Genomic DNA, 18,400 nt, shown 5'->3' with positions numbered 1-18,400 from the left:
GATAAATTCAAGCAAGCTGCAGAGACGGATTGTTTGGAGAGAAAAAAAATAAAAAAATAAAGCCACAACTTCCCGAGGCAGCCAAGTGAGGAGCCTCCGGTTCCACTGCACGCTCATGTGGAGTGGGGGCTGAAATGCTGAGCATGGAAAATATCCTCCCCCTCCCCCTCCCCCCCCCCACCCCCCCCCCGGCAAAACTGAAAGCATTGAACATGTTCAGATGGCCCGAACAGGAAGCTACTGTATCTTAGGCCCGTTCTTTGAGTTGTTCAGACTTTCCAGAGAGACTTCCCCACCCCTCCCCTCCCCCCACCCCCCCTCCCCCCCACCCCCGAGGATGAGGCGAAAGTGAGGGATAGGATTACTCTGAGTCAAACAGACGGAGGAGGCCAAGAGGTGTAAGTGTACGGTTGGGTGATCCAGTCCGTCTCTGTTATTTATCTGCACCAAATTATCAGACTGTGGAGAGGAGTCAAACAGCCCCCCCCCCCCCTCCCCTAAAACAGGCCAGACCTCTCCCTTTGCAGGCGCTCACTGCTGGACATATGGAGACACTTAACAGAAGCTCATCTACAGATTTCCTCCTCCTCCTCCTCCTCCTCCACTCAGAGCATTCCCCCTTTTCACCAGCTCAATATTGAAACGTATGGAAGTCGTTATCCGCAGAGAGGAAGCGAAAGGAGGAGGAGGAGGAAGAGGAGGAGGAGGAGGAAGAGGAGGAGGAGACGTAGAGGGGAAAAAAAAGGATGTCTGGACAGAATGTTACACATTGGGTTCTTGCAGTACACAAAGGTGAGGAGGCACGCCGCCGCCGCCGCCCACGAGGTGGGCGGGCGCTTTCTGGACGGAGGCGAGCATAACGGGGAGAGTGAGTCACTCACTCACACAGTCCCATCTATCTTGGCGTGGGCGAGGAGAGGCTTGAGGATCCTCTTTTGCTTAATTAATGAAAAGAGCTCCTGACAAGAAAACCATTTAGACGTCACCAGCAAATAAAACACACACACACACACACACACACACACACACATATACAGTTGTGGTCAACAGTTTACATACACTTGTAAAGAACATAATGTCATGGCTCTCTTTAACTGAACTGCACCAATTCTGTCAAGAGGAGTGGTCAAAGATTCAACGAGAAGCTTGCCAGAAGCTTGTGGATGGCTACCAAAAGCGCCTAATTGAAGTGAAAATGGCCAAGGACATGTAACCAAATATTAGCACTGCTGTATGTATATTTTTGACCCAGCAGATTTGATCACTTTTTCTGTTAACCCATAATAAAGTCATGAAAGAACCAAACTTCATGAATGTTTTTTGTGACAAAGAAGTATCTGTTCCAATCACTCTATCAGAGAGAAATCAAGAGTTGTAGAAATAACTAGGAAACTCAAGAGAGCCATGACTTTATGTTCTTTACAAGTGTATGTAAACTTTTGACCACAACTGTACATAGACTCACACCTGAGGCCTGCAGAGGAAGGGCACCTGTATGCCAGAGTCGTGAGCCGGTTTACGATGTGGGCCAATGACTTTTACAGGTGTGACACATGGAGCGCTACTGTGTTCTATAGGCCACTGACCCCGAACAGACCCGCTAACACCTTCACTGGACTGCATGAAGGGAAACTCTCTCCTCTGGCCTGATGATTATTCAACACAATGTATGTGAAAGGATCTCAACTCTGTTCTTTTTTTTCTTTTCTTTTTTTTTTGGCAAGATCCTCGGTGCTAACTGGGCGCTAATTAGCGCATCTGGATTTGCAACTAGCAAGTGCTTTTTATTAATCCACCAACTGTTAAGTCTGTACAACGTCACATGAAAAGGTATTCAGATGCTCATATTTGTCTGGTATTTCGGCCTCATAAATGACTTGGTTGTTTTCCGTGGATCGGTTTATTTCCAGCACAAAGTGCGATCTGCCTTTTTTTCCCCATTCTTGGCGCCTTGATGTTTCTGAAGGTTGGCGACTATGACTGTTGCTGCAGCAGCTGTAAATAGAAAATGAATGATCCGCAGTAAAAGTGAATATTTTTCATGATCTGGGTAATGGTTGAATGTCCGGTGCGGTACAGTAAATAAACATTTTAGTAATACATGTAAAACTGTTTCGATTAAAAGGAGTGCAAATCCGGGAGATTTACAGACGCTCACGGTTTTACTGCCAGTGCTCAGGATCAATTCAGCGATAATGAACAAACTGACTCCCGGCATCTTCTGTGAACCTCCGGCACACTTAACTTTAACTCAAGAAATAGTGGAAAGCGTCAGTGTAACTAATAAAGACAGAAGAACTTAATCAAGCCCCGAGAAAACCGCTCACTGGTTCCTCCACCTGTAATTCATTTCAGAAGAATCTAAATGTTACGATATACAGAAATCAGTTCAGTTCTCTGCAACCAATCAACCATTGCAGAAACACAGCTTCCATTGCTTGAGCCTCCATGGACTCCTTATTTCACGGTACAATAGCGTCGACCGTTCTTTAAGTAATTATGCAAATGTTTTAAATTTCACAGAAAGCCAGCGTCACATAGACCGACTGCGCGCTGGCAGGTCGGTTTCTCTGCACAAAGATCCCTTTGATCCGCTCTCGAGCTTCTCCTTCTCCTTCTGGCCCCGTGAACTCCAGGCGCTCTGCGGGGCTCACGGCTGTGTGGAGGAACGTGGAGGAACGTGGAGGAAGGTGGAGGAACGTGGAGGAAGGTGGAGGAACATGGAGGAACATGGAGGAACGTGGAGGAACGTGGACGCTCTCGCCCTCGCGAGGCGAGACACCTTACTGTTCGAGAGGAAAAGTCCTCATGGTATAGCTTCAGCACTTTTGTGACGAGTTGAGAATGCCCCTACTTGTGATGTGGCAGCTTTCTGCTTAGAAAGGTGAGATTAAAATGAGACAGTGGTCTTCCCAAGATTAAAGCTCACTGCTAATCCGACAGTTCTGAGGAGAGTGCGTTCATATCACACCTTCAATTTCTCCTTCAAGACCAAATCATGTTCTGCTGTCCTTAAGCAGTCTTTCTAGGATATTTATTTAAACTATAAATTATATCATCAATCTCTATACAAGTTTCTACATTGTTATCATTTTGATAGCAAAATGGTCGTTCCATTGCAACGCACACGTGCAGCACTGCCGTATGTCAAAGGACGTCAGTAAAACGTCCAACTATAAGTGCTGTAGAAAAGTAAATTCTTTATATGCCTCTACCAAAAAAATCTGTAATAAGCAATACAAAGAGATTATAAATATGCATAGTATTATAACTATTACTTATTTATTTACTTGTTTTGCAGCTTCCCAGGGGAACGTAGAGTAAGCATAAAGGACATAAAGGGAAGCAAAAAAAAATCCATCATTCTAGGGATTTTGAGAGCAATCTTCAACTTGTCACGTCCAAAATAGATGAACAACAGACAATGGATGGATATGAGGATGTGTATAATAACTGCATATTATGGTGGAAACGTACTCAAAAAGCGGCTTAATTTGAAGTTACCGTTAATCAACTTTCTGCATGTGAAAGTACGGCGTGTGTGAAATATAAAATCCTCTAGAGTAGTGAAAGTCGCTTTTATTCCCACCGTTTGTAACCGTAATGCTCAGAGCAGAGTCCACTCAGGAGCTCTCTGTCGATCACGTGCGCAGCTGTGAGGTATTTCTTGCTAATCACGTGAACTATCCAGTAGAACTCTGAAAACAATCGGTGAAAACCTGACCTGCACCCTCAGGGGGGGGTTTTTTTTCAGGCGGTGCGGCTCGCAACCGGGTCTCAAGAGCCTGATGATGAATGAACTCTACAGAGGTTGGTGTACTACTGCAGAGAGCTGCTGAGCTCCAGACAGAGGGTCTTAAATGCCTTTTAATAAGATGGGGACAAAGCCCTCTTTCTTCCTCGTTTAAAGGGATTGGGTTCCCGTAGGCCCCCCCCCCCCCCCCCCCCCCCCCTCTGAGGCCTGACTGCAGGGCTGCAGGTAGCTCGAAACGCACGCTCCTCTTCAGCACAAGCTCCCTGCAGGAGAACCTCAGCAGGAGTCTGCAAAAGAGCAACCAAAACTACGCATCCCTCCATTTATTTTATTTTTTATTTTTTGGTTCACCGCCTTCAGGTTCTAGCATATTTATTTCAGCTTAGGACTCACTGCGATGCCAAATTCAACCCCCCCCCCCTGCTTAGTTCATTTTCACACACAAGAGAGGTGAAGAGGCAGTGGACCGCGAACGCAACCATCGGATGAAGAGTCTCTCTGAAATTAAAATAACAAACTGTCCCTTGGGACAAGTCATCTTCCCCGGCGTGTTCTCTCTTGTGTTTCTTCTGAAAACACGAGCTTAAAACTAACATCTGCTCTCACTCCGTTCGGTTCCATCAGCAGCCCACGGTCGTAGGCTGACATTTTGCTCCAGAATGAGAGATATGGCACCGGAGGACCGAGTCTAATACACTAGAAGCATTCACAGATGTTGACATAGGAGCTGTGTCTAATTTCAGTGCTGGTACCTCTAGTGTAAGAGGATAAAAAAAAAAGCTCTGGAGTTATATATTTATATATCTTTACTCATGAAAGTTACCTTATTTAGTTTTTTATGTCAGCCTAATACCTTCCATATGTGTTCAATTAATTTGACATTGGCAACCCGCAGATTTGTAGCGTGGGGTTGTTTGCTCTCCAGCTTTTACAAATGGACCTTGGCAGCAGAGAGGCACAGTTTGATCAAACCCGGAGCCAAAGCAAACTAACGTCTGGCTGAATAATGCTCCGTGTTCCAAAGATGTCCGCCGAGTGCTCGATCGTGGCGCACGAAAGGCGCTTCCATGTCGGTGTTATCTCTCCGTAATGCGGATCGAGTGTCGTTAAGATACGGTGAAATACGTTGGGAACATTTTGGAGGGGAAATGAAAAGTGGTAATGTGGGGGGGGGGGGGGGGGGGGGGGGGGGGCAGAGGATGGTGAATGGGGAAACTGGTCACTGGTTGGGAGAGAAACTCACCCGTGGACCCTTCTTCCCTGGCTTTCCTGGCAACCCTGGAAGTCCTTGAAGGCCCTAAAAAGAAAATATAAAAATATGTCAAGGAAGCAAGTCAAGTCCCTGCCTTTTTGTTGCATCATTACAAGGGACTCTTGTACAGCCTTGAATAGTAAAAGACAGTTTTAAGTGTTCAAGCTAGATATTGAATCCGTAAATACATCTTAAGCTCTTTTTTTCCTGATTCTTTATTGAGTGAAGTCAGCTGAGCGTTGCATGCAGATGTGCGGTTAGGAGCTAAAGCAGTCCTGGTCCCTTTGCAGCCAATATAATTTGAGCCCAAACCCACGACAGCGCACACACTGTCGAGTGTGACTCATTGCGCTGGCAGGGAGGTCGCCGCTGGCTCCAGCTCCAGCCAATCACGTGAACGTTTGGGCATTAGCTAGCTTTAAAACAATTTCATACTTGGATTAGCAAAGCTCTGAAAGGTCGAATCTAACGAGGGGTGGGGGGGGGGGGGTCAATCTGAGGGACCTGAGTTTGCTTTGAGACGTATGATTGTTCCTCACTTTCCCATGGCTCCAGAAGGTTAAAGACGGAGGGAAAAGGAAGCGGGCACGAAAACGTCCCGAGGCGGTCCAGCTGAAATTGGGCTACTGTAATAATGTCAGATGTATAGAGCACTTTGGTCTCGACTCGGACAGGAGCAACAGCTACAATTATACTCTTTCAGCCAGCAAACACTCCAAAAAGCCAAAATGCTTTCAGCAACCTTTAGACTCTTTAGACTGTAACCACCAGGCTGTCCACACACACACACACACACACACACACACACACACACACACACACACAGACACACACACGGTAAGCTGCTTGAGCTGCAGGCCCTGCTGGGGGCGGGCCAAAAGAGAGCGCTGGAGCTCACGTCTTTACGGAAATTATGCAATTTTTTTTAACTGTAACAATAGTGATTTGAGTCATAACTTGAGAATATTTCGTGCTAAATAACTATTAAACTATTACAAACAAACAATGGACCAATACAACTTTTACAACATAACCGCAATACCTCAGCTCAGGTTGTTTGCCGGTACAGAGTACCCAACCAATACGGGTGCTTTGTTAAAAATCTGTTTTTAATCTGCTAGATTAACAGTGTATCCAATATATCGAAGCAAAGTAAAAAAAAAAAAGATGGATACATATCATCCTTTTAAACATATGCCCTTATTTTGAAATTCTTATCTAAAAAAAAACATTTATACACGAGAACATTAGCAATCTATTTTTTTATCATTTTTATTAAAAATAATAGATTGTTTTTCATTTAAATGTCTGGAAGAGCTGAGTAATAAATGTGTCACATCATATTTTAGTCACTTTTGTGAGTCGATGTGAATAAAAGTGATTCTGCTAAATGGTCATAAGGCATCGTCTCGTCAATCACAGGCTCCTGAACTGAATCAAATCGAAATTGTCTCATAGCAGACTTTGTAATATCGGCAAATATCATACGGCGGTCTGGAAAAAAATCATATAAAAAAAAAACCGTATTGTGATTAAACTTGTGATTAACAGCCCTAATTAGAGCTTTTAAACTGACGTAAAGTTAGGCCTGTGGCACTAGACAGAGGGGCAGCGGGTAGCTGTGACTGAATATCTGTAACTGAAACACTTTTTTGATCTATATTTACTGGTGGATTAGTCACGTCTGGCTGATAGCAGAACTGGTTAATTAATTAAGTCAAGTGTCTGCGAGGATAACAACGCGGCGTATCGGATCTGTGCATCTCTTTAACGAGACGCAATTCTGCTGCCGATCGATGTGTTGACGGCCAACAGGAACCCCACCGGGCTTCCTTTTTAAAGAACCCGTCCATCACGCTGACGACGTCGCTTGATTATCAGACCATCAATTTTGATCCTCAACTTCTTCGGAGCTTAGGCCTGTTGAATAATTCATCAGCACTCATGTAATCTATCAGAGCTGGATGTTCTCTCTTTAAAGAACTTGTGAGCAGTTGTAACTTATGACTTCTTAAAAGAGACCATGGCCCACGAACGTCGATCCTAATCCCAGTAAAGGGGGTTTCAAATATGTCTTCCAGTCGTCGCTAAAACGGGTCAAGGACAATATCATACTCTGTACCTGACTCGGCAATCTGTTTAGGCTGTGTACTAGTAGAATAGTGAAAGCCCTCAGGAAGGGAGCCTTCACCATACACCAGGGACAGATCGGTTACAGGACTCCTGGCACATGCAGAGCTGTGGTTTCCCTCGCTGCCAAAGCAGCAGAGCTTTACTTTAAAACTTCTTCTTTTTTCGGTCAGACGTTACCCCAAACAAGACAGAGAAGTCCTTTTAACAATGGAAAATGTGGGTAACCACCGTGCGTTCAACAGAGGATCAGTGTCCGACGGGACCACATGGTCAAAATGAATGCTAAGTCCGCAGTCAACACGTGTTGATGAATGACAGGATGCGGACCGCGTTCGACACTTTGCTATGGATTAAAGAACTCGAGATGATTTAATGACGTTCACCTCATTAGTTGGGGTTTGTTTTTTTTTTCCGGTTCTCGCATTTTAACCCGGAGGCTAGTAGCGTGATATGAGCAGACATTTTCTTTCACAGACATGCAAATCCTCACATCTACCATCCGAAATACGAGTTTGAAAATGTAATACTCCATGCAGGGTTAACACCAAAAGCCTGTCAGTTATAGTCAAATATGTTCTGTCTTTATGAAAGTTGTAAAGTCACTCCAAAAAAAAATTTGTGGTGGAGAAAAATTGAGAAAATATTACTGCTTTAAATAACATGGATAAAGCACTGCCTTCACATGGTATACAACCCTTTATATTCTTACCCTTAATGGTTAATTGTGCTCAAGTGCTTTATCTTTTCTTTTCTTGTTTTTACCTTTGGCCCTACTTTAGAAGTTTCCATTCTCTGAGCAGTCACACTTTCTCTCGGAGGAATCTGACACCTCAGCGCCAGCTCCTCCGCTCAGACCAGGGGTCGGGAACCCGCGGCTCCGGAGCCGGACGCGGCTCTTCAGCGTCTCTGTTGCGGCTCCCTGAGGCTACATCCACACTAACGAAAACGGTCTCCGTCCACGCGGCGTTTCAGCATCGTTTTCGAAATGATCTCCGTCCAGACTAAAACGTCTGAAAACGAGTATCACGTGACTATTCACGTACACTGGGCATGCGGGTGGGTTCCGGTGGAAACAGGAAGTCCCGCTCCGTAGGGCCGGTAACGCCGCTGGACACGCCGCCAAAATAAAACATGTTTTAATAGTTTGTCAACTAAAATGTGTGTCATATCCTACTACGTCGCTGTCAAGCTAACTATGATTTGCAGACCTCCGCCCTCGGTAAACTATTGTAAGCTGTTATGTTGAGCATGTTAAGCGCTCTCCAGGAAGCAGTGTTCCTGTTTATGTGTTTGGTGCTTTTATTGTGGAGGATGAGACGGAAGAAGAAAAAGGGGTTCTGGTGAAGTGTGGGGGAAGTGAATAAAGTTACTGCCGTCTTGGCGCAGATTACGGACCCCTGTGTTTTATTGTTTTATTATTATCATAAAGTATTGGCCCAACATTAAGGCTCGGCTACACTACCAATGGATAAATCTCCCAAAAATAAAAGTCACGGAGGAAAATGGAGAGTTTAATTCTGCGTGTATATAAAACTTTATAAGCTGTAATATCAAATAGCTTTTGCGGCTCCAGACGAAATATATTTGGTGAAAAATAAGGCAAAATGTCTCTTTGGATAGTAAAGGTTGCCGACCCCCGGCTCAGTCTAACACCAACCGGCAAAAGGCCAGAGTATTTCTACAACTGCTGCTAAAAAAGGAAATCACACATTAATCGCCAACAATTGGACGGAGCCAGAGAGTCTTTAACACCACATGCAAGTAAAAAAAAAAGGAAAGAATCATTAACACACCAACACACTGTTGCCAAATAAGCAAACATGTCAGGGATGCTATGCTTGGTGACTGCTACTACTGATAACCAGCAGATGTTCAAAGAAAGACACGCTGTGTGAAACTTCTGTGTCATTGTATTCCATATAAATTGGTCGGAAGCATTGAAATATGGCGGTCAAAAGGTAAAACATGCGTGTATTATAATTCAAACCCCCTATTTCACAAGATATTCATTCATAAATTAAACACTAAACCACCAAGTCACAAGATAAAGGTTCCTGCACAAAGAAGCACGCGTTGTGTCTCAAAGGCCTGATGAACATGCGCATATGTTGTGTTCGAGTGGAGCTCGCAGACTCACCGACGGTCCTGGTTCTCCCTTTAGTCCAGGTGGTCCGTCCAGCAGTGAGAACTGGGTCGCTTCCAGGAGAAATATTTGGAGGCCATCTGTTGCAGCTGTAGTGATCGGACCCAGCGAGGTGGGTTCGACATCCTGCACACTGGTCACCTTTGGCTCGGGTGTCTTTGGCGCTGCTGTGGTCGACAGGTCTCCCCGGTGAAGATAGGCGTTTGGAGGAGGCCCCTGCGTGAAAGCGGCGTGGAGGTTTGGCCGCCGCTCGGTCGGTCGGGTGGAAGCGGGTAAATCCATTCGTTCGCCAGAAGCTTTTTGAGAATTAGTATCTCCGTGCTTTGTGTTCCTTACGTCACTGCCATGTGAGGTTGGTTTGGGAAAATCAAACAGACTTTCCAACTGTGGAAGAACCAGCTGAGAAACAGACACAGCGCCAGGTGTCAGAGCGCTCACAGGCTGGTACGCAGATGTTTTGTTCGGCATTGGCGAGCCGTCAGCCTTTTTGGATATCTCCGCCAACGACGGTTGAGTCGTGCGAGGGACGGTGATGTTTGGGTCCGTGGAAACTAGAGGTAGCAAGGGTGGAAGCGCGGGCCGATACGTCTCGGCTTCTCTGCATTGCATCTTAATGTAATCACAATAGTTATGAGCTGCCTCGGCAGAGGGATAAATGTCAAACTGACAGACGGCGCCTTCAAACGCCACCGAGTTGTGGTTCATTTTGCCCAGCAGGAAAGAGCCCTCCGCGTCCAGAGCCTCCTCTTTTTTTGAACGCAAATCCGCGTGTACGCTTCTCTCTCCACAGGAAGTGTGTAAGGAAACCCGGCGGCCTCGGATATCCAAAGCCAGACTGTGCCACTGGCCATCGTGGACGTCGTAGTCGAAGATCACGGAGCTCCTCTGCCCCACGCGCACCAGGATCTTTCCCTGCGAGAACTGCACCCCGAGCTGCACTTTCCTTTTCTTGGACAGAACGGAGAAAAGGAAGGCGCCGTTGACGCGATGGACCGACAGGCTGAGGATCAGGGAGAGATTGGCGGTGCTGTAGGAAGCGGGGATGACGGCGTGCAGAGGCGCCTGGATGCGGGCCCTCGGGGTGAGGATGACTCCAGACTTGAAGGGGATGATGCCGTTAGGAATGGATCGCGCGGCCGGCCATGACGACCCGCCTGATCTTCGCCCGGTGAGCCCGAGCTGCTGCAGAACATCCACATCTTCAGAGAAACAGAGGAGAGAAGTCAGTGACTCTTAGGTTGTAGACTTCAAGCACCCAAAACCGCCCAACATGTATTTTTCTTCTCTTTTTTTTTCCCCAAATGATTGCAATTTACCACTTTGATAAAAGGCCCAGACCACAAAGGGCTTCACAGAAGCTCATGAAAAAGAAAACGATTCCAACATATAAATGTCAAAATCAAAAGGAACACAGAAAAGGCTAATTGCATAACACATTTAACTTCATACGTGCACTTAATAAAAACAATAAGTGCAGTAATACAAGGGGTAATGATGTTGTGGAGCCAAGCTTGGGAGTTCGCGAGTTTAAAGTCAGACTGATGGAAATCCTGCGGCAAAAGCAATTTTAAAAGGCTGCATACAATTTCCGTTCGGGGGCCACACGTCAACCTCCAGTTCTGGAGATTGCCGCAAATTTTATAATCGTTACATCAGCGTTGATTAGAAGGAATCTTGGGAAGCGGAGCCTGAGCGGATCCCTGGAGATGACGGCGTTGGGGTTTCAAGACAGAGAAGCCATCTGACTTCATCTGGTGCTGACTGTTGATTAAGGACGATCGCTCTGACGGGGGGGGGGGGCGTAAAAACATGCCGCAGTGTTTTCTGCGGGTTTTAATTGCTACTTGCATCTCATGGGAGGAAAGTGTGGGCCATTTTCACACATTACAGTCTTGTGTGTACTGTATATCGCTCCTAATTGGATCCACAGCTCTGTGTGAGAATTTAATTATATCCACATTTCGCAGCCTTTATTTCAAGAGCATTCTTTACAATGAATGCACATTTTTCAGCAACAGCGATTATGAGCCTTTTCAACTACAAGCATCTCATTGTCTGCTGGTGACCGACCATCACGGTGCGCACAGAGCAAGGATGGCACGCTGGTTGCGATAGCGATTTGACATTTTGTTTTGTGTTTCGCATGAAGTGAAGCTAAAATCGGAGAAAAAACATAATTTCATTATTTTACTAATTAAGGGATGCTCGATATAGCAGGCGTGATTAATCATCAGCCAACGACTTTATATCAGTATGTATTATTCCGATAATTAAATTATAGCCAATGAATAATCTGCTGATAATAAGAAGCCAAATTATTTTTATTGGTCACAAACCTGGTCATGTTGTGCACCTATTTAACAATATATGCAAAAACTTCTTTTTAAAATACAAAAATGTGACATTATCGGTCATCGTATTGGTATCTGCCATGAGATGCAGATAATTAGGGAGTATTGGGGCTGAAAAAAGCCTACTTTAAATTATCTCTCAACTTCAAAAGAATGTATGTCCTTTGCAGCCCTTCAACTCATGTCGGTGCCAAAACCCCAAAAAGAGAACCTCTGAAACATAAACACCAAGGTTCTGCTCAATCTAAGATATTATTTGTGTAACCAAAACATCCAGCCAAATCTGTGTTTGGTTCAAACATCATAACACACTGGAAATGCTCCAATTACCGTCCTATTGTCTATTGTCGAGCACCGGTGCAAGTCATCAGTAGTGTCAAACAAAAGCGTTCTGTTTAGTTTAGTAACGCTGGAAAAGAAAGAATGATCGATCCCCAGCCAATCAGCATATCCTGAGTACAGTACATTAAAAAAAAAAAAAAAAAGTTAAAAGATTACATATAGAGCTTAACTATCCGTCCTCTTCCGGACTAATACAAAACAAATGTGTGCGAGACTGAAATGAACCGCTAAACGATGTATCACGGTTCAGCGGAGGAGGAACGAGTATATAGGCACTAGACACGGTCGGGAGGCAGACTCTGCTCGGAGTGTGCAGACAGTGGGAGGTCAGCTCCATAGAAAAACCCACACCGGCAAAAAAAAAAAAAAAAAAGAAACATCAAACAGAAACGGAGAATCTCTTCAGCTGAATTTTCCCATATTGCGCTCATTGGAATTGCTAATACGGTACGAGGGAAAAGCAAAATTGTTCTCTCTCTGTGTGATTTGTGATCTGCTTTCAGGGCTTACTCTGGGTATCTAAATCTTAGCGGGTAGACGGCGGGGGCCGCCTACGCCTTTTTTCGTGACCTCCCGATGAGGTGAGAAAAACACCAGCCGAGAACCGAGCACCGAGCACGCAACACATGCTGGAGACAAAGCAAAGCCGGAGAACGCCGCTGTTCTCACAGAGCTGGCACGTGCACGGACTAATGCATTTCAGATATTAGTAGGCCGGCAATGCAGACTCAACATTCCCACAGCTTTGACTTTAAACTCCTTGTTTTTTTTTTTGTTTTTTTTTGTAATTTAGGAAAAAAGCGCTGGCTCTCGGTAACATTTAATACAACTAGATAAACGCCAAGAACTCTGTGTCCAGAGATGTTTTTCTTTTACGGTTACACTGTGTTTCTCAAGAAATGGGGAGTGAATCGCTGACCCCTGACTCAGCATTGATGCATCCTCTGAGCAGAACAAAATTCCCAAAAAACTCAAAGTCAAAACTTTTCTCAGTTACACTTTTCCCACGTCACATTCAAACTGACCCGAGAACAATCGGAAATCACAAATTTAGTACTCTCCTAAGGGTGCATGCCTTTATCTTATCACGTATGAATTATTTACGAGTATCAAACCAGTAACCATAGGGGTTGCTGGTTTGATTCTCAGCTCTACTCTGCACCCCGAAGAAGCCTGTCACGTCGAATGAATAGTATTACATCCACGGTCTGGATGCTGCACTGTCCATATGCATGATTTTCGCTGCTTCTTAAGAAAAAGAAAAAAAAAACAAGAAGACAACATTGTTTTTTATCTTACAAATGATGCAGAACACTGTGCAGGTCTGTATATGGCACATTTCATTAGAATATGAGAACACATTCGTGCGTATGAAAGTGTTTCTGTGTCTCTAGACGCTCAGCAGTCGTCATTGGAGGGAAAATATCAACCGATGCAGGTAGAGTCAGAGAGACAATTGGCAGAAAGTGTTCACATTGAGGAGCACAGTGGCTCACATTTATCAAAGGGCATCTATCTAGAAACCGGAGAGAGAGCTCTGATTGAATGAGATCTGGTAGATTTTGACTGACAGCGAAATCAGACAAAAGGCACCCTCATAAGGGTCTTTAAATAGTGTAACAGAAAGCTGAGTGCAGCAGACATCAAGGCTCGGCTGAAAGTGTGTCGGCGTGGGAAAAAGAGTGCACTTCAACTTAGCAGAGGAGACTTTGGGAATCAGGCTAGACGGGCCATGTAAAACCTGGGAAACTTTTACTATCATATATTTAAGACATCAGAAAGAGGTGTTTGGGCTAAGAGACTTTGACTGAGCCATCTCCAATTACATCCCACTAAATAAATGTCCAAAAAGGAATTCAGAAATTGCATCGTTCTAAAAATACATTTCACGTTGTGTTCGTGTACAAAGCACGCCCTACTTTAAGCTAGTTTCTAACGCTCCTGCTGAGAGTATGCACGGAATAAAAAAAAAAAAATTCCATGAATCGTAAGCCGGGGTTTGTCTGCAGTTACAAACTAAATCCAGTTCAAGTGTTTCAGTACACAACATCCACTTCACGGGACAAGGGGCGGGGAAAAAAGAGCGGCCCGTCTCCAACAGAGGCTTGACAAATGAAACGGTGATGCTGACAGAGATACAGCTGACCCAGCTGTTCATGGGAAACAGTGATGCTGATCACATCGGTCCAGGATAACCTCTGGATGAACAAAGGGGGGCTCGGGCTGGGCGATGCGGTTACTTACGGTGGATATTTTCCCGTTCTTTATCCCTTCTGTGTTCTGTACCAGTTCATCTAATGATCACTGCCTGTGTTTGCGTGTTTTGCATCCGTTGTCCTGAAGTTGCTTACCTTGTGCCTGTGTGAGCCGTAGAGAGCAGGTGCAACAGAGTATAGTCCAAAGAATCAGAATCCTCCTAAAGAGGAAGACAAAAAAAGGTTAAAAAAAAAATGATAATGGCAGATAATCAAGGTATAGATAATCTTTTTCTTTACAAATTCATAAATCTTTCAAGTATGGTTTGATCGTTAGGAATGATAATTTCCCATAAAAAAGGAAACTAGAGCCCAGAAATGCTGTCCTTCATTTTCTTACTCGTTGTGATCGGCTTTATGCTCTCATTTATTTATTCATTCATTCATTTATTCAATTATTCATAGTCACATGAAACAAAGAAATGCAAGATAATCTTTTTCATCTGCATAATCTGCGGCAACATTGAATCATGTCAATGTTAATGATCTTTGTTTAAGCTACAACATGAGAAGCTGAAGTTGACAAACTAAAATGCTCGACACTCGATGAACTCTATGAACTCCTGTACAGATGTGATCCGATGTGACGCTTTGTTCAGAGTCAAACATCTGCTTCAAGACAACAAGCCTCTTGTCTTATCTTAACGGCTGACCTGCAGGTGAGCTGGGGCTGTAGGTGAGAGCACCTCTGACAAACGCCAAGAGGAAAGATGAAGAGACGAACGTAGCAGAACTCGTATATATCAATGCTCTATGTTCTCTTCAACATGAGTTCAATAACTCAGACAAACCCCCTTTTTTTTTTTTTACTACAGCTCGTTGTTATGCACTTTCTGACTTGCGGGTTTTGAAAAAAGTAAAAAGTGCAGATCTTTCTCGGCCCATAAAAGACCATGTAAGCCTTCAACTGTAGTTAGACTAACTGTTTTTACATGACAACTCTGACATTTATCATCTCATGTCAGCCAATAAATAGCTAGTTTAGCACCATGGAGTGTTGATTGCTCTTTTTCGTGGCGATAATGTGTCTCTGACGGTGTCGAGTGTGAACTAATCGTCACTAGGACCAAGTGGTTTTTTTTCCACACTCTCGGAGCTGATGATTTGGTGAGTATGCGCTGCGTGAAACCGGACTCGGTGACAAGTGCCATAATGAACGCGTTCATGGGAAAATCTATTACTGCTGTGGTTTCCCAGAGAGCGGCGGGAAGCCACTGGTCAACCACTGACTCACTGACAGTCTGTTGGAGCTTTTTAAAAAGTTTCCCCTCTCCCTCCTCTTTACGACACATCCACTGCTCTCACGCTGACATCAGCAAAGAAGAGGAGGAGGAGGGGGAGGAGGAGAGGGGGGGGGATGCAGTTTGTGATCAAGTCTCTCATATGTCCAGCAGTGGTTATATGATGCAACATTTTGACTTTTATTTCCCCTCCCATTGGGACAGCAGGGCCAACCAGCTGAGTGAGACGCACAGCTGGGAGGGGAGAAATGGGGGGGGGAGGACTGTCTCCTCCTCCCATACATCTCCTTCAAATCAGTCCCAGATCGCTTGGCACCTCATTCTAGTACAAGCTTGCAAAAGACACAGCTTCAGGAGCAGTCCGGCAGGCTTCTCTGGACTGTCTAAAGAGCAGAAATGTGTTTCCATAAGCTATCCTGCAACACATTAAAACTGCAGGCTAACACCTGTTCACCTGAACTGACTCACTTTTTTTAAAAATATGAACATGTTATTTCTCAGTATATATCTTAAAACATGTCTACTTGTGTAAAATAACACAACTTATATCAATGCTATTTAACGTGGAAAAAAAAACCGCTGTCAAATGGACGTTAATTCAGACGCACGTGATGTTCAAGAGCGCATGACTTCATATCGATCCGGTTTAAAACAAAAACGAAACAGGGAAAACAAACAATAGAAATTGTAAGTAGGACTTTTAAAAAGCATCGACTCACCCCCCGACTCCAGCGCTCTTGAGTTCGGAGTGCGGGGCATTGTCCGGCTCCATTGCGGTTACTTCATTCTTTCTTGGGAGTTTTTACAACAGTCCGGGACGAGGCAGATAAAGTTTGTTCCATTCCAGTTGCAAACACTCCGGGAATAACCAGCAGTGGTTAGACCGCTTTCTGTCATTGTCTTGTCTCCTCTTGTCCCCTGTAGTCTCCTTCCAGAAGATGAATTTAAATAAAAAATTAAAATTAAAAAAAAAAGGACGCTCCGGAGAGCTCCACCTGTGCGCTTCCTATGTTTGCTCCGTGTTCCCTTTTGCGCGTTTTGTAAAGTACAATGAACCTCAAGTCAAGTCTGGTGCAGCTTTCCCAGCGAACCGTTGCAGGACAAGATGACGGCCGCCGTTGTGTGTGTGTGTGTGTGTGTGTGTGTGTGTGTGTGTGTGTGTGTGTGTGTGCGTGTGTGCGTGTGTGTATATATGAATGTGTGTGAATGTGTGTGTGAGTGTGTGTCGACTTCCCCAAAATGAAAGTTTATTGTGGACTGAGGAAAATCCTGAGCACCGGGAGAGGGGGAACACCTCCCTCTGTCGCCCTCAGCTGACATCGAGGGAAGCAGATTTGCAGCAGAGACGATGCAGCTTCAGCTCAAGGTGAGTCTTTTTTTGTGGGGGGGGGGGGGGGGGGGGGAGAAGCAGGAACCAGGAATGCATGTGTTTATGTTTCTATGTTGCTGGTCAGTCAGCTGGCACACCTGAGTGTAGGTTATCACGTGACTTAATAAATAAACAGATGAATCTGTCAGCCACAGCTTTTTTTTTTTTTTTTTTTTTCTGGGCTGCAGCAAGAATTTCATTTCATTTTTTTTTTTTTTAGAAGATCAGGGTTTGCTCAGTTGTCACCGTCACACATCACAAACTCAGCTTCAACGACAACATGGCCGAGAAGTCCTAGAGGTGCTCCAGATGTTTTAGGTCTGAATACCTACAGTAGCAACCGAGCAAACTCTTGCCGGTGAATGTCGTCAAAAAGGCTTCTACAGCGAGCGAGCAAGTGGACCTCGATGTGAGATTGTTTTTGTCAAATTAGTTAGTGCTCTCCTGTGGACAAACCATGTAATGGCAACTCTGTTTCTAAATGACCACGGACATGTGTTGGACATTCATATACTGCAGTATGTTGTTCCTCATCTGCCGATACGTCTACATCTGTGATGACCACAGTTATTATAGTATTTCCTTGTATAATCAGTGAAAGTGGGGCCCAGTCGCAACAAATGTCCTCCATAGTCCCATCACCAATAAACTGTCTTTCTGAAATAAATTCTATTTCTTTTAACAGTTACGGTAAATATTTTACAGTATAATCGGTTTGACGGATGACAATTTCCAGTGTTAACGCTCTGACTGTTTGTGCTAAGTTCTACCAAACTACGGTGTAATATGATTGACATATTTTCAGCTGTAACAAATGACCGATTCATGTGGACCAGCTTTTTGTGACAGCCTTTCTTCACCTCCTTCTTCACCAACATCCACTTCCGTTCTCACCAGAGATCTGGGTTGCGGGGCCGCGCTGGTTCCAGTGTCCGTGTGTGTGTGTGTGTGTGTGTGTGTGTGTGTGTGTGTGTGTGTGTGTGCGTGCGTGAGCGCTGTCGGGTGCTGTGACATTCCTCTGCCAAAGAAAGTCCTCATTGACCCGCCTTCAGCAAACACGCTGTGACAGTGTCCAGGGGGAGACCCAACAGAGCGCCGATTCAGCTGCCTGCAACTGGATCCCTCGTCCCTCACACAGAGCCCCCCTTCTCAGCTCGTCCTCTCAGGGCCAGGAAGGAAGGGAGCTCGCCGCCTTGAAAAAGACCACTTCCCATGTACCTGTCTGAGCCACGTCGGATGTGGGCTTTCTGGTACCACGAGTTTCAGTCCGCGGACAAGAAGGGCAATGTCCTCGCGGCCCGTGGAAGAGTGCAAGAGAGGAAGATCTCCAATCTGGGGTGTTAAGTTTCATGGGGTCGGTAATGATTATTGCAGCAGCCTACGGAAGCGCTTCTCAAACTGTGGCCCAGGGACCGAAAAGTGTTCTTTTTGAAGGCAAGGCAGGGAAGACCCTTTATGGGTTTAAATGATTGCTTATAGACATTTGGGGAAGTAAGCTTTATTCGCATCTCTGCCAAGAGAATGACAAGATTGACACCAGTTGGTTAGCGTATAGCTTAG

At 44.9% G+C, this 18,400-nt stretch overlaps 1 protein-coding gene across 1 annotated transcript; it reads right to left on the bottom strand.

Moving 5' to 3' along the window:
- Positions 1-4,973: 4,973 nt before the first annotated feature.
- Positions 4,974-16,620, bottom strand: LOC137890238 (collagen alpha-1(XXVII) chain B-like). The gene is made up of 4 exons (XM_068734398.1): positions 16,191-16,620; positions 14,327-14,391; positions 9,277-10,481; positions 4,974-5,051 (listed from the first exon to the last, which is right to left on the bottom strand). Exons 1-4 carry the CDS (start codon positions 16,241-16,243, stop codon positions 4,974-4,976), a joined length of 1,401 nt encoding a protein of 466 aa, XP_068590499.1. The 5' UTR covers positions 16,244-16,620.
- Positions 16,621-18,400: the final 1,780 nt, after the last annotated feature.

Source organism: Cebidichthys violaceus, unplaced genomic scaffold (assembly GCF_023349555.1).
Source record: "Cebidichthys violaceus isolate CVI_PGR_0920_01 unplaced genomic scaffold, fCebVio1.0.p SCAF_636, whole genome shotgun sequence".
Classification (NCBI taxonomy): Eukaryota; Metazoa; Chordata; class Actinopteri; order Perciformes; family Stichaeidae; genus Cebidichthys; species Cebidichthys violaceus.
This window is presented reverse-complemented; position numbering and strand designations above follow the sequence as displayed.